At 41.7% G+C, this 13,885-nt stretch overlaps 1 protein-coding gene and 1 pseudogene across 11 annotated transcripts in view; both read right to left on the bottom strand.

Annotated features, from left to right (window-relative positions):
• Positions 1-9,984, bottom strand: part of DIP2C (disco interacting protein 2 homolog C) — a 486,518-nt gene extending 476,534 nt beyond the window's left edge. For 3 of the 11 annotated variants that reach the window (XM_007054119.4, XM_037891026.2, XM_043541507.1), the window contains exon 1: positions 9,456-9,952. In XM_007054119.4, coding sequence (XP_007054181.2) covers positions 9,456-9,540 — 85 coding nt within the window. In that variant the 5' untranslated portion in view covers positions 9,541-9,952. Of the gene's footprint in view, positions 1-9,455 lie in introns of all 11 variants that reach the window. The other 8 variants (XM_037891030.2, XM_043541503.1, XM_037891029.2 and 5 more) reach the window with 7 other exon arrangements.
• A 2,088-nt stretch (positions 9,985-12,072) lies between these two features.
• LOC114021556 lies at positions 12,073-12,229 on the bottom strand (annotated as a pseudogene).
• Positions 12,230-13,885: the final 1,656 nt, after the last annotated feature.

Below are 13,885 nucleotides of genomic sequence, written 5' to 3'. Positions count from 1 at the left end.
GTAGTTAGAAAGTAGACCGAGTTATGAAAAAGCTGTGACAATTATATGATTTTTTAATCTTTCCAGAAACATTAAGTGAATTTGTGCTAACAGATTTATATTCCTCAAGACCAATTTCCTCCATTTGGTCACTGAACAGGTACAAAATAGACAAGAGATGTGAAAACTTCCTCACATCATCCTGCCAACGTACTGCACCTTTAACCTAAAAGGGCCAGTTCTGGCAATGAAAGGATAGTTCAGCTGCTATGTGCATTCAGTCTCGGGCTTTCTGCAGGGATTGCTAAATAAAAAGATCCTAGCAACAAAATTGTTTTCTGTGAGGAGGACATCTGTGCACTAAGAACAAGACTGTCAATTTACTTCACACGGGTCATAAAGCCACCAAAAACTTTCAACCTCTGCCAGTCTAGGCAGCCTTTGAGCCAGTGATCTAGAAGTAAAACACAGTGTTCCATTACCAATACTTTGATATTTCCAGTGGAGCTGGCTGAAAACTTTCTGAATTCAAATTCTTTCAGCCAAAGAAAGGGGACACATTTTTAACAAAAAATTTACCTTTTAATATAAGAAACTGGATGGAGCTGTTAATATTTTTAGTTTTGATTTACACACATAGTCAAAATATGTTTGAAAAAAAGGAATGTCTGATGTCATCATTAACTTAGAACAGGTATAATAGGTTGTCTGATTCCAGATAGCAAGTCACAAGATCTATATACTGCAACAGGACCTGACAGAGATCCTCATATTACAATTGTTTCAGAACAACCAATATTTTAATTTTTCCTTCTTTCCCTCCTTAGCTACTGCCCTACCTATTCAGTCATTCAAATATCTGCAAGCCCCAAGAGTAGACCCATACTTGATACTGCTTTCTAGAAATGAAACCTCATGTCGTAAGTCTATCATCCCTGGGAATGCTTTCTGCACTTTTCAGCTCACCCATGATTATTAGCACTAGTAACATATAACAACTCTTCACAATGGCTTTCTTTTCATAGTAGAATCTCTCAGGTTGTCAGCTTTCTTGCTCACTTTACTCAAACTACCCAAGGTATGATTTTATTTTATTTTTTTTTTTAAAAGAGGTCCCTGGGAGCAGTTAACACATAGGGCCTAATTTTTAACTTTAACTGTAAATTTGGGTGCCCAGTTCCACACCTGGATGCTTTGTGCTGATCAGTGTATCCAGATTTGGACACCCATGTATGAAAATTATGGTAACTATATTATTGTATATATGTGATCTAAGTGTTGACCAAGCCAACTCAAGTATTGCTTCTCAGATGGCCTAGTTCTCCCACTGCCCTTGCAAAAGGGGGAGCAGGAGTGCCATCTCCATGGTACACTCCTCCCATCCCCCCTTGCATCCTGCAGAAGTTGCTCTGCTATTACTCCACCAGGCTTAGGGGAAGAGAAAGAAGATTAGGAGTCAGGAATTGGCCATGCTTCAGCACCATTCCCTGTAAACCTCCCCACCTATAATTCTCCCATTTGTACTTAGAATTGCATTAACTCCTTCTGGGTCTCCTCCACAGCTGCTACTGAGAAGCCTCAGGAGACTCCAGTTCAAAAGCAACATAGATCCTCTTAATATTGTGGCCTTCCAAGCACCTCCTGCCTCGGGGAACAATTTGCAGGGAATTCCTCAAGATGGGTTGCCCCTCTGTGCTTTATTGCAGCAGAGGATAATGTGCCCACAGTCTATTTCACAGTTTTTAAGGATGTACTTAGTAGTGGTACTGAAAACTTGATCAAGCAATTAGAAGCTCTAGTTAACATTACTGTAAAACTCATTTGACTGAGTTACACAACCCTAAAATGAGCAATTCTCTGATTTGCATCACTAAGTCAAGCGGTATTATGTGAAACCAAGACTTAGATTTTTAGCATATACTTACTTTAATAACATAAGAAGGAGACGGAAATAAACACTGCACAGGACAGCAGGGGTCTGGAAATGCACCAATCTCAGCCTTATGAGTTGAGGAAAGAAAGGAAACGTTACAACAGTGACCTTTTTAGACAATGACAGAACACTGTTAATGAGCTCTGGACAGTGGGCCACATCTTATCCTTAGCTAGATGACTGGGGACAGCAAAACTGGTCCTTAGGAAGGGGGGCAGAGTGGGATCATCAGGACTTCAGCATAGACAAGAGCTCACCCACAGGGGAGGTGGGGAATATACATGCAAAATTTCACAAGGATTAAGAGTTTATGTCAAATCTGCTATGTACTGTGGTGCATTCTTATACAGCAGTGAGTCATCTTGTCTGACAGTTGTTGAAGAATTAATGCAGTTATTTAAAAAGTCCTGCTTGATGCTTTATATAAATATCCTCTTATAAAACTTAAAATTAAGTCAGTGAATTTTAAGTACAGAAGCGATACAGTACATTTAGGATTTTCTGGCTATGCCTACACTACAAATGTGCCGCTGTAGTGCGGACACTTCCTACATCCACAGAAGGGCTTTTTCCATTGATGTAGATAATCCACTTCTCCCAGAGGTGGTAGCCAGGTCAGCGGCAGAATTCTTCCATCAACCCAGCTGTGCTCTACATTGAGGTTAGGTCAACCTAACTACAGTGCTCAGGATGCGAAACTTCATAGCCCTGAGCAATGTAGCTAACAATCTAATTTGTATGCGTGGACCAGGCCTGCCTCCCTCCCTCCCCCCACACACTTTGAGCTATAAAAACCTAAAGGTACCTATTGATGTCCCTTTGGAGAGACATTTATCTTTCTGCTGCTCTCCATTCCCATTATACCTGTGTTTTATATAGAATGAGATTTTTTTTAATAATCGTTTTTCCGAAGAAAATTAAAGGGAAGTTTTACTCTGGAGCACAGATTAATGGAGTTACGAGGGTAAAGCCTGTTTGAATCTAAATGTGACAGCGTACTCCAAAATATGGAAGAATATTTTTAGATGTGGGCTAGGCTATCTTCTTATAGCATAAAGGTATCATATTGAATAACAATATACATGAAGTGGTATAGTTTGGCAAGGGAAAGCAATATTAGGCTTTTACCCGCTGGACTGTGCAGTAGAACCAGAGACAGGCAACATGTAGTGTCAGAAAGGCCAGGCCCTCACTCCATTTATTCTTGTTATAAATAAACTGCTTGCTGGCTGCTTTACCAACAAAACTGATGCCCCTGAGGCAATTTTCACACATCCTTGAGAAGAGAAGCAATGGTGTCTCTGTTGTGTAACCCAGTACTGATAATCTGAATGATCAAGTGTAACACTTCACCATAAACCATTGCTCAATAGCAGCCTCAAATAATGATATATTTACAGCATACTTTCAGGAGAGCTGCTTTGGGGAAATCCTCAGAATATGCATTGTATGTTTTACAAGACACTAAAATATGTTTCAAATGAATTAGTAGCCAAGGCACACCAGTGCCATTAGGGAAATCCTTGTGATGCATCAACATCCACTAAAGGTCTTGAGTTCAGATATCAGAGCGAAGCCAAATAACTACAAATGTAACAAATATTAAAGCTCTGATTCCCTTGCTTTAAATGAGAGCATTAACTCATGAGCGACTCTGGCTGCATTTATAAAACAATCACTCTCTTGCTCTCCTCTCAAACCAGTACACTGTCCAGCACAACTGATGACAAGAGCTTCACCTTCAAGTTTCTTTAGAGCCCACTGGACAGGTTGGTTGTACCCATTTGCTAGAGTACCATCTGTTGAAGAATGAATTAAAGCAAAAGAATTACTGTTTCCCCAAATTCATACAGGTATGGTAGTTATTCAGGTTTCCACAGTCTTAACCCGCTATGCTGGTACAGGGTCAGCTGGCTAATATTCTTAGTACTAACTATAGGAAAAAGAAAAGGAGTACTTGTGGCACCTTAGAGACTAACCAATTTATTTGAGCATAAGCTTTTGTGAGCTACAGCTCACTTCATCGGATGCATACTGTGGAAAATACAGAAGATGTTTTTATACACACAGATCATGAAAAAATGGGTGTTTGTATTTTCCACGGTATGCATTCAATGAAGTGAGCTGTAGCTCATGAAAGCTTATGCTCAAATAAATTGGTTAGTCTCTAAGGTGCCACAAGTACTTCTTTTCTTTTTGCGAATACAGACTAACACGGCTGTTACTCTGAAACCTAACTATAGGAACTAAGGTTCCCTGGCCCCAACCCAATGAGTATATCCAGACATACAGGTTTGCTGCTTTTAGTTTCCATGGTAGACCTTGCCAACTACATCTCCCTTCTGAAAGCACTTGTATTTTTGCTGACTGTATTATTCTAGTAGTGTATGAGGCCCTTGCTTTCCTATCCTGAAGGAAACACTGCATAGTAACAGACACAAAAAGAGGAGATGGGTATGGGGAGCACATAGCCCTACAACCAACAAATTAATGTGCAACCTGGGCCAAACAACAACCCGATAAATCCAAACACTAATGCACATAATGGGGCCAATGGACATAACTAAAACTGAGGGCCAAATTAATTAGCTGAACGTGCATCCAGACCCTCTGAGAATCAATAAATATTCATAAAAAAGATCTGCTGACATTTTATGAAAAATATTCTTTTGGGAAAGGTTCATAAACAAAAAACTATGCCACATATTCATAAAATGGAGGAGGAAAGAAACTAACATATACAGCATATAGTGAGAATAATTTCTGAACAGGATGTTTTTCACATTTTCCATATGGCATCTGTGGTTCCTTACGTGTTTCTACAAGGTTATCTGACACTTGGATAAAATAATGGAAGAAATTTAAAGCATCTTTTCCCAATTAATTTAGGATCAGAAAGTAATTTAAAGGGCAATGTAATCTTGTATACCCTTAAATTAATCCAAAGAAAAAGAGAAGTATTTCTAGAGCAATTCTTTCTAATTGGTAGGCACTTTTAAGAAATGGATGGGTCTTTTAATTTTGATATTTTATAATGCACAGACATTTACAAAACACTTTTATTACTATTACATCAGATCTTCAGTTAGTAGAAAATAAGATGATTCATCTAATTCCATCCAGTAAAAAAATTATACAGGGTTAGAAAACTAAAATTGCAAACAGCCTTAAAGAACTACACTATGAAGTGAGATGCTGATTGCATCAGCCCAGAAGAGCTACAGTTCATCAGCTATGCAAGCACCAGTACAGACAGTAGAAACTACTACAGAGCTTCAGAGCAAGCCCGTAATCTACTAGTGTACATGCACACACACTCATACAAACATCTTAAAGAACATTGAACTGGATGATAGAAGACCCACTACTTACCTAAAACACTTTCACAAACCATTGTTTTGCATTTCTATATTTTCAGAGACACATTGTAACATTTCTCCCTGCTCCAACATTAAGGGAAAACATCATGGTAAGGTATACACTAATGCCTTAAACTGAACATAAAATTACACCTCAACACTTAACATGAAAGTGGACTTTACTCCTGAGGTGATGAATTTACAGTACACACATACATATTTCACCTTCTCACATGGATTTAGACTGCAGACATACACTATAAGGTTTTTGCGACTCTGGCCACACCAACTTTTAATCATATTAAGAAAAGTAACATGATCTGAAAGTGGTTAACTGAATTTACATCCATACTACATTTTAAAACCCTTTAACAACTGTTGTTTTTTTTTAAAAAAATAATCATTTTCAGATTTCACCAGAGCTAAGCCTGTCACCAGTGGAAATGTAGGCAAGGATTGCTGCAGAAGTTTGGTCAGCCTTCCCTAACCATCACAGCACAATCCCTACAAATTCAACACTTTCAGAAGGTACATCTCCTCCTTGCAGAGCAATGCAGGTCAGCTTCAAGATTTGGACAAAAATCATAGCACCCTCCCTTACCTTGTCCCATACACTTCACATCATATCCAAACTGGTTATGGGGCAGGTCGTGTGGTTACCGGGCAGGTCGTGTGGTTACCTTGACCACTGAATTCAATGAGATTTTGCACGAAGTCAGGCACTACCCAGCTTGAGCAAGTAGATCAGAATCTATTTGTAAGTGAAAAAATACTGCTGCCCCACTCAAAAAAAAATAAAAACCAAGCTGAAAGACACGGAGGTTGTAAGAGCCAAACAGTGTCTTGTGTGCTTGTGATACAGCACTGCTCTCCCAGTCCCAGTGAGACTACTAATACGTATGAAGTTCAGCACATTCATAAATACTTGCAAGATTGAGCCCATCATTTGTACAAGCTGGTTACAACACCTGAGAAATATTGGCTCTAGAATAAGAAACCACAATCAGTCACTCCTTGCCAAAATGCAGCAACTTTCATCTGGAAGTTGCCCAAAAGCCCCTGGTGCTCACAAGTGTGTTTTGCACTATGGGACAGGTGCACCAGGAATCCCAGAATGTACTGGTACAACTTACAGTTATGAGACACATATTTCACGGATGTGTCAACACCGTGTTGCTGGATAGATACACTAAAACATACATAAGCATAAGCAATGCAATCAATCATTTCACACAGTCAACAAAGTGAGCTGTAGCTCACGAAAGCTTATGCTCAAATAAATTTGTTAGTCTCTAAGGTGCCACAAGTCCTCCTTTTCTCTCTACAACAGTTTTCTTCCGTAAGCCCTCTTTCAGGAAAGCCCTTAAGCAAATGCTTTAAGTTAAGCTTATCTTTAAGTCCCATTAACTTTCATAGGACTTAAGAACATGCATAACTTTCTGCAAGTGCTTAATTGCTGTCCTGAATCTGTTTGCTCTCCTGAGTTTCCTGAAACTGGGCCTTAATATACAGACACACTATCACAACATAAGTGCAACACACACTGAGACCCTAATTCTGCAAGCGTATGAATCATGTGCTTAACTTTACTATTGTGAGCAGTCCCATTGATTTCAATTGAACTATTCAAAATAGCAAAGTTAAGTACACACAAATGTTTGTGGGATCAGGGCCTAGCAATGCAAAATTGCTCTGAAAACTATTTAAAGTACTGTGCTAGCATGATAAGCATATTACCTACAACTACACCTTCTAATAGTGATCATAGCATATGTAGAGATATATCTACCTTGGGAAATTGTGGGCATAGGCCAAAATTTCCAATGTGGGTGCCTAAAGTTAACAAATGAGTGGCATAATTTTCAGAGGTGCTGAGCACCTGCAATCACCATTAGATTCACTTCATTCAGACCACTCATTTAAGTGAAGTCACTTCAATGGTGCTTGGTCTCCCCTTCCCTCCTCCCTTCTACCCCTCTCCCATTAAACCATTCATGTATTTAGAGTTAAAAAATATGGGTGCCATGTTTTGAAGACATTGGCCATACTGCCCACTAGGAGTTGGGTTCAGTGCCACAAAGAAAGAGATACTGTTCGTGGGCTAAGTTCACTCCAGCTGGAACTCCAATGAAGTAAATAATTACACCAGGGATGAAGCTGGACTGTGTGTACAAATGTCTAATTGCTAAACATATCCTACTTCCTCAATACATTACTGGATTATGCTCAGCACACCAACACTCTGTGTTCTTAACCACAGAAATACATCATTCAGAGGGAAGCTATATTCAGATTGATTATAGCGTCTTGAAAATATAGTATATATTAAATTTGTTTTCATTACTATACTGTTGATATATAGATCATACTCTATATGAACTCAACATCTCTACTTGCAGCCAGAATGCTGGGTATCCAGCATACTCTAGTATAAACAGTCAGCTTTTCCTGTCCCTATTAGCACAGATAAGGGCCAATCAATGCACTGTAGGCTGCAATAAGGCAATCTCCCTTTTTAATCTCCTTTATTTCAAGATTTCAGGGTACTGAAAAGAGCTACAGGACTGAGAGCAATGCACAGAGCCACAAGCTCATTCTGCTCTTCACCCTGAAAGCGTTAAAAGGAAAATACAATGTCAACATCAGCTCCTCCCTGCTGTGGAAATTGGCATGAGTACATTTTACTTTCTGGCAACAAGCCCTTCTAAAACCGTTACAAAAAAATGAAGTTCGATATGTTGAGCTATTCCAACGACTAATTTGGGACATGCTGGGTTATTTTTTCCCCCTTCTGTTAAGCGTCATTCTAACAGCCTTTCCGAGGTGGATGAACGTTAATTGTCTTTGATAAGAGAGAGGGACCAACCAACCGTTAGCAGAATTTTACTCCTGGACACAGCAAACTCTAGCGTTACGATACAGAAATACTCTCACTCTCTTCCCTAGAGAGGAATATATTAGATACAAATTATAGATTTAGTGTGACATTTGAGCACATGAACTCGTTAGTAGCCAACCAATAAGTAATCCTCATACAAAATAATCATTCGGCACATCTCGTTACTTAACCCAATCTGACACACATCAAAATGTGAAGCGAGACACACGCTGGGTGGAAGGTTTAGTCTCTTCAGCTTATCCTCCAAATCAGAGGAACAATAATATGAGAATTACACTGACATCTTTTCCAACCAGGGAATCCCTGGAGCATCCAAACAGACCAAACCGGAGAATGATCCCAAGCTCGCAATTAAAAATGTTAAACGACTTTTCTGTTTAATCTAAAATCCTTGTTTCTCCTAAAGAAATAATTAACTGGCTTTTTTTTTAAAAATAAACCTTCCTAGATATTATTATTTTGTTGCAACTGATTTAAATGTTGACTCCACTGCATGGGCTTCAACGCAAGTCCCTGGATATATTCAAATAGGTTTTGTTACAAAGTATATAGCAGGTTTCTGTAACACTGCATTTTCTTGGCAGGACAGGAATCCCTGCAAGCCCAGCCCTTAAGATTTTTCCATCTTCCGTAATAAAACATGCAACACTGGAGCAGCAAATCCTGCTGCCAAAGCCCCCTCTTCCATCTCCACCAGCACTGTGGCAGGAGAGGCAGCGAGAAAGAGGAGGAATTTACAGTCAGAAAAAAAATTACACAGCCTCAGAAAAAGGTAGTGGGGGGAAGGGGCAGAAAAAAAGAGAGAGACAACAGGCGCCATCAGGAATTAGGGAGAAAACAAAAGCAACCACGGAAAAAAATATTCAATAAACCAGTTTCCAGAGAAACTGAAAATGCAGCAAATTCCTCATGGAGAGTCACAAGGAGAAAGAGGAAAAAAATCAACCCCATGTTCTGTGGGATTTTTTTTCCCCCCCATTCCTTAGGCTGTGTCACATACCAGGAGAAACTGACACTCACAGGAAACAATTGTACCATGCAAAATACACACAGGAGATGAGGACACAAAGCTGGGGACGAGAGGTTACACACTGCAGCAGAGACAATCAACCTTCCAGGGAACCCCCCCATCGAAGTGTCACTCCCCCTCGGCCCCCCGGTTCTCCTCCTAGCCTCCTGCTCCCACCACCCTGGAGCTGCAGACAGCCCCGGAGCGGGATCCCCTCGGGTCTCCCGGCGGGCGAGGCTGGGGTGGAAATGAGAGGGACGATCACAAATCATTTACCTTCCGATAATTCCAGCTCCAGCTCAGCCAGCCTGGCTCTCACCTCCAGAGGCAGGGACATGCTCTCAAGGCTGCGGTCCGCCATACTCGAGCCAAGGAGATTTTCTCTCCCCTCCTCTCTCTCTCTCTTCTCTTTGTTTGCAACAGAAAAGGGGGGAACGTGGGGGGCTTGCGGTGGATGCCAGAGTCCTCGCGCGGTCTCAGCGGTGCATACAGGAGGGAGGCGGACGAGGAGTCCGCGCGCAGGGATGGGGTGGAGGGAATGCAGAGATTTCTCCTCTCCTCCTCCTCCTCCTCCTCCCTCGCCGCTTCCTTCAGGGGAGCCCCGCCATGGCCGCCGCCTGCCGCTTGCAGCTCCTCGGCACCGCGGCTCGGTCTAGCCCGGCCCCCGCCCGGTGCAACCCGCGGGGTGACTCCTGCACAGCGCGCCCGGGCTCCGCGCGATCCGGCTCCGGCGAGCGCTCGAGACGGCTGCTGCGGGTGGAACTGCGGCGCGGCTGCCGCGGCCAGCGAGAGCGCCTGTCACACGCACGTGACCCGCCGGGTGCGGCGGCCCCCGCGCGCCCCTAGGGGGTGCGCTCGAGCCCACCCCTCCATCTGCCCGGGCGGAATGGAACGCTCCCGGGAGCGCCGCTGGCGCGCGCGGGCACCAGCGGCGAAGTTTGCGGCGAGCCAGGTGGCTGGGCTCTGCCCCGCCGCTGCGAGCCGGGCGACGCCGTGCGCTGGAGGGCGCCGCTCCGCCGCCTCGTGACTGCTCCCCCGGGCATTTCGGGGACCGTCCACGGGTGGCGGGTCGCCAGCAACGCTGTCTTGCCCCGCGTGCCCTTAGGTAACATGCCACGCTAGGCAGCCTTGGGGGCTTGCTCTAAGAGTCCTGCCGGTTTGGGGTTCGGTTTTTGCGCAGCATTTTGTGGCATCGACATTTGTTGCTCCACGTTTGTCTGCGTGAGAGTTATTTTCAGTGTATTGCATCTGATGGTGGTTTATGTGCTAACGGTGTGTGCTTGGCGCTGTACAAACACAGTGCCCTCGCCAGCCCGCTCTTCTGTCGAAATTTGCCGCTCAAGGTTAGGGTATCGGGTCAGGTTTTGTATGTCATTGACAACTCTCTCTCTCTTTCTCTCTGCTCTGAGCTTTTTATGTCTAAAAATGACTATAGTATGAATTAAACAAGCAAAACAAAGTATTTTACATCATTTCTGGAAGCGGAAGGCGGTATAATAAAGGCTTTTCTACATGGAGTTGTTCCAGAAGAGCTATTCCGGAATATCCCTGAATAACTATTTTTGGACATTCTTATTCCAGAGTAAGAGTGGTGGTACCTTCATCCAAATTCATTTTCAAGTGTGGACAAGTCCTAATACTTACCTCTTTTATAATGCTCTTTAACTTCAAAGTGCTTTACAAAACAGTGAGTTAGTCTTCACACTGTGAGCTAAGTATTGTCATCCCATTTTAAGGGAGTGAGGAACACTACGGTCCCATGTCCACAGTGGGAATCAATGTGTTGCAGTAAAATCTCTTTTCCATGTTAGCTGTGAGAAGGTCATGTGCTTTAGAACCTGGGTAGCAGGGACAGAATGTTGAAGCCAGCGGGGCTCTTGGCTGTTTGGAATGACAGATGTGTAAGGACCTAGCAGGTGGCAACACTGCACACAGGTGCCAAGCAATTTACCCAAATTCAACATCAGAGATAGAAATAATACTCAGATGTCCTAAATTCCATTTTTTCTCTCTAACAAACCAGGCAACTTTCAGCGTATTCTGATACGTTCATTTTGAACTACATTCTGCACACCAAGAAATAAACAAACAGCGAGTACATTTTAATGAAAGCATATGTGTGTGTATATTCTGTTGGTTGGGGATGGACCTAACCACAATTCTGTTCGTTCTTGTTTTATTTAGATTATAGTGTGTCCATGCTTATGCCTCACAAATCATGACTTTCATTTAATGAGTCTCGGGAAGCTGAAAGGAGGGATACTACGTGTAGACACTGTTAAAAACAGTTAGGAAATCAGTTCTCTTATTATAAGGATGACAGTTAATGAAAAATATAAAGATATAATACAAGGCAGTGCCTTCCTTCATCGCTCCATATTCATTAAACTGGGGGTTACAAAACTTTTTCCCCTGAGGTCCACTTATGCAGCTGCAATAGGCATCGCGGCCCACTATTAACACTTCTTGAGGAAAATTATTCATTTTAATGATTACATACATATAAACTATAACACTAAATAAACAATGTACATATTTCCTTTTCATTTTAATGTAAACAATTGTGATCATAGAAATCACTAGCAATATGCACTCAAAGAAATGCTTGAAGATCTCTTTGAAACCAGTTTTAGTAAAATTACACTTTTAAAAAATGTTGAGAGCAAACTGTGGTACTCAAATAGGGAAAAAGCTGTTTTGTATAACACTGAACAAGATTACAACACGAGTCACATGGAGTTAAAGATTTACTAAGAGCTTGACTGGAGAATGCAGTTGCATCTACCGACGGACTACCCGGGACTGTAGTTTGGGAATCCCTGCATTAAACCAGTTGCTGTATTATAACAAGCAGACTGAACATCCGCAGTTCTTTCTCTCTCCTTCTTCCTCCAAGGAGTTCCTGGAGACACTTTGTGGAAAGGAAAAAGCAAGCTGCTAGACCATCTTCTAGTTCCAAAAATCCATTTAATACATAATCCCCAGACAGAGATGCATAAAGATAATAATAGATGCTGCACTTGGTCTTAGTCAGAAGGCCAAGAAGTGATCATTCTCAGTTCAAAGCCTTGATTTACAAGAAGCACATTGGATCCAATCCTGCTCCCATTTAAGTCAGTAGCAGCAAAATCAAAGAATGTAGGAGCTCCTTTGAAAGAGCAGAGTAAGCTTTAGAATGTGTCTGTAGTAGGGAATTTTACAAAGATTCCCACCATATTACCACTAGTTCAGATGAACTGGCTTCTGGTGTCTTCCCACTGTCACGTTTAGTTGACATGGTGGTAAAAGCAATCCTGGGCTCTGGGAGCCTAGGCCTCCACTGGTGCTAGGGTTGCCAAGCCTCCAGGATTGGCCTGTAGTCTCCCAGAATCAGCATCAATCTCCCGGTGACTATTGAAAGCAATCCGGGAGATTTTAATAGGATATTTTCAGAAAATGACATTACGTCATGCTAGGGGGAAAAATTTCCTTGAATAACTTCAGTCAGAGTTGGCAACCCTAACTGGTGCTAACACTAGTTCAGTTGAAGTAATAGTGGAACCAGGGGGAATATTTTTGTAAAATTCAGTAATGTTGACAAGGCTTTAGGCAATGTCTATACTAGGAGCACTTTGTCAGCATAGGTACTTTAGCAGCATAACACTCCTATTTGCAGCTTATCTTATACAGGCAAAATGGAGCCAGCCTGAGCAAAGCAAGCTATACTGGCAAACGCATCGTTGTGCCAATATAACTGTCTACACTAGAGGCTTTTGCTGACTCTGCTATGTCAATTAGGAATCACTCCTCTTCACAACACTGTCAGAGATAGCTATGCAAGTAGAAATATGTGCTGTAGACATGATCTTAGTAGATGAATCCCTTAATTTCATTTGCTTCTATTCGTTTAGTCATTATATACTCTAATTTCTATTAACCATTCCCATGCTGCTCCTTAGTGCAGTGCAAGACCAGAACCAATTATTCAGGTCCTTTTTAGCAGGCCCATTACTTTTTACAGCATAACAACACACATGCCATTTAGGATGATACAAGAGCATACAAGGTATATAGGGTAATGTTTTTGTCTTCTGTGGAATGATTCCTGAGTGATACCAGCACAGACACACAGAATCCTATCTCTGATCTTTCTTGTTTCAGTCAGGTTAGGATCTAGCCAATGAAAACCAGCTAAAACTATATGCTCTAGGGTTCCTATCTGAAAATCCACGTTCTGTTTATTTATTGTTTTGTGTGGGACACAGTATGCTGAAAGCATCAGAGCACTGCAGGAGCCGCTTTTTCATGTATTAATGAGGCAGGCAAAAAGGAGGAAATACAAAGCGTTGTAGTAATCCAGTTTCCCTTACTAAAGTGTATCTCAGAGTTGCACCTTTACTTCTTAAAGCTTTCAGCTGATAAATGGTGATTATTTTACTTGTTATCTGATTGTTGCAGAATATATGCTAGTTGCATTCTCCTGTTTTCCAAATTTTTGCCTTTTATGACATTGCACAAAGGGGCCGCCTAATGGGAAACATTTGAACATTTGCAACATTTACAGCTAAAGTTCTCCTGGCATTTTCATTACAAATGCCATAAATCAGTCACTTTAAAAGGAAAAATAATCACTCTAAGATTAAATTTATCCTATTCAAATTGAAGGATCTGAATAACTCACCTGAATAATTCAATTTGTTTGAGTGGGACTGCTCGCAGGAGAAGAG

This window comes from Chelonia mydas, chromosome 2 (assembly GCF_015237465.2).
Source record: "Chelonia mydas isolate rCheMyd1 chromosome 2, rCheMyd1.pri.v2, whole genome shotgun sequence".
NCBI lineage: Eukaryota > Metazoa > Chordata > Testudines > Cheloniidae > Chelonia > Chelonia mydas.
The sequence above is the reverse complement of the archived record's forward strand: the minus strand, read 5'-3'. Positions and strand labels throughout refer to the sequence as shown.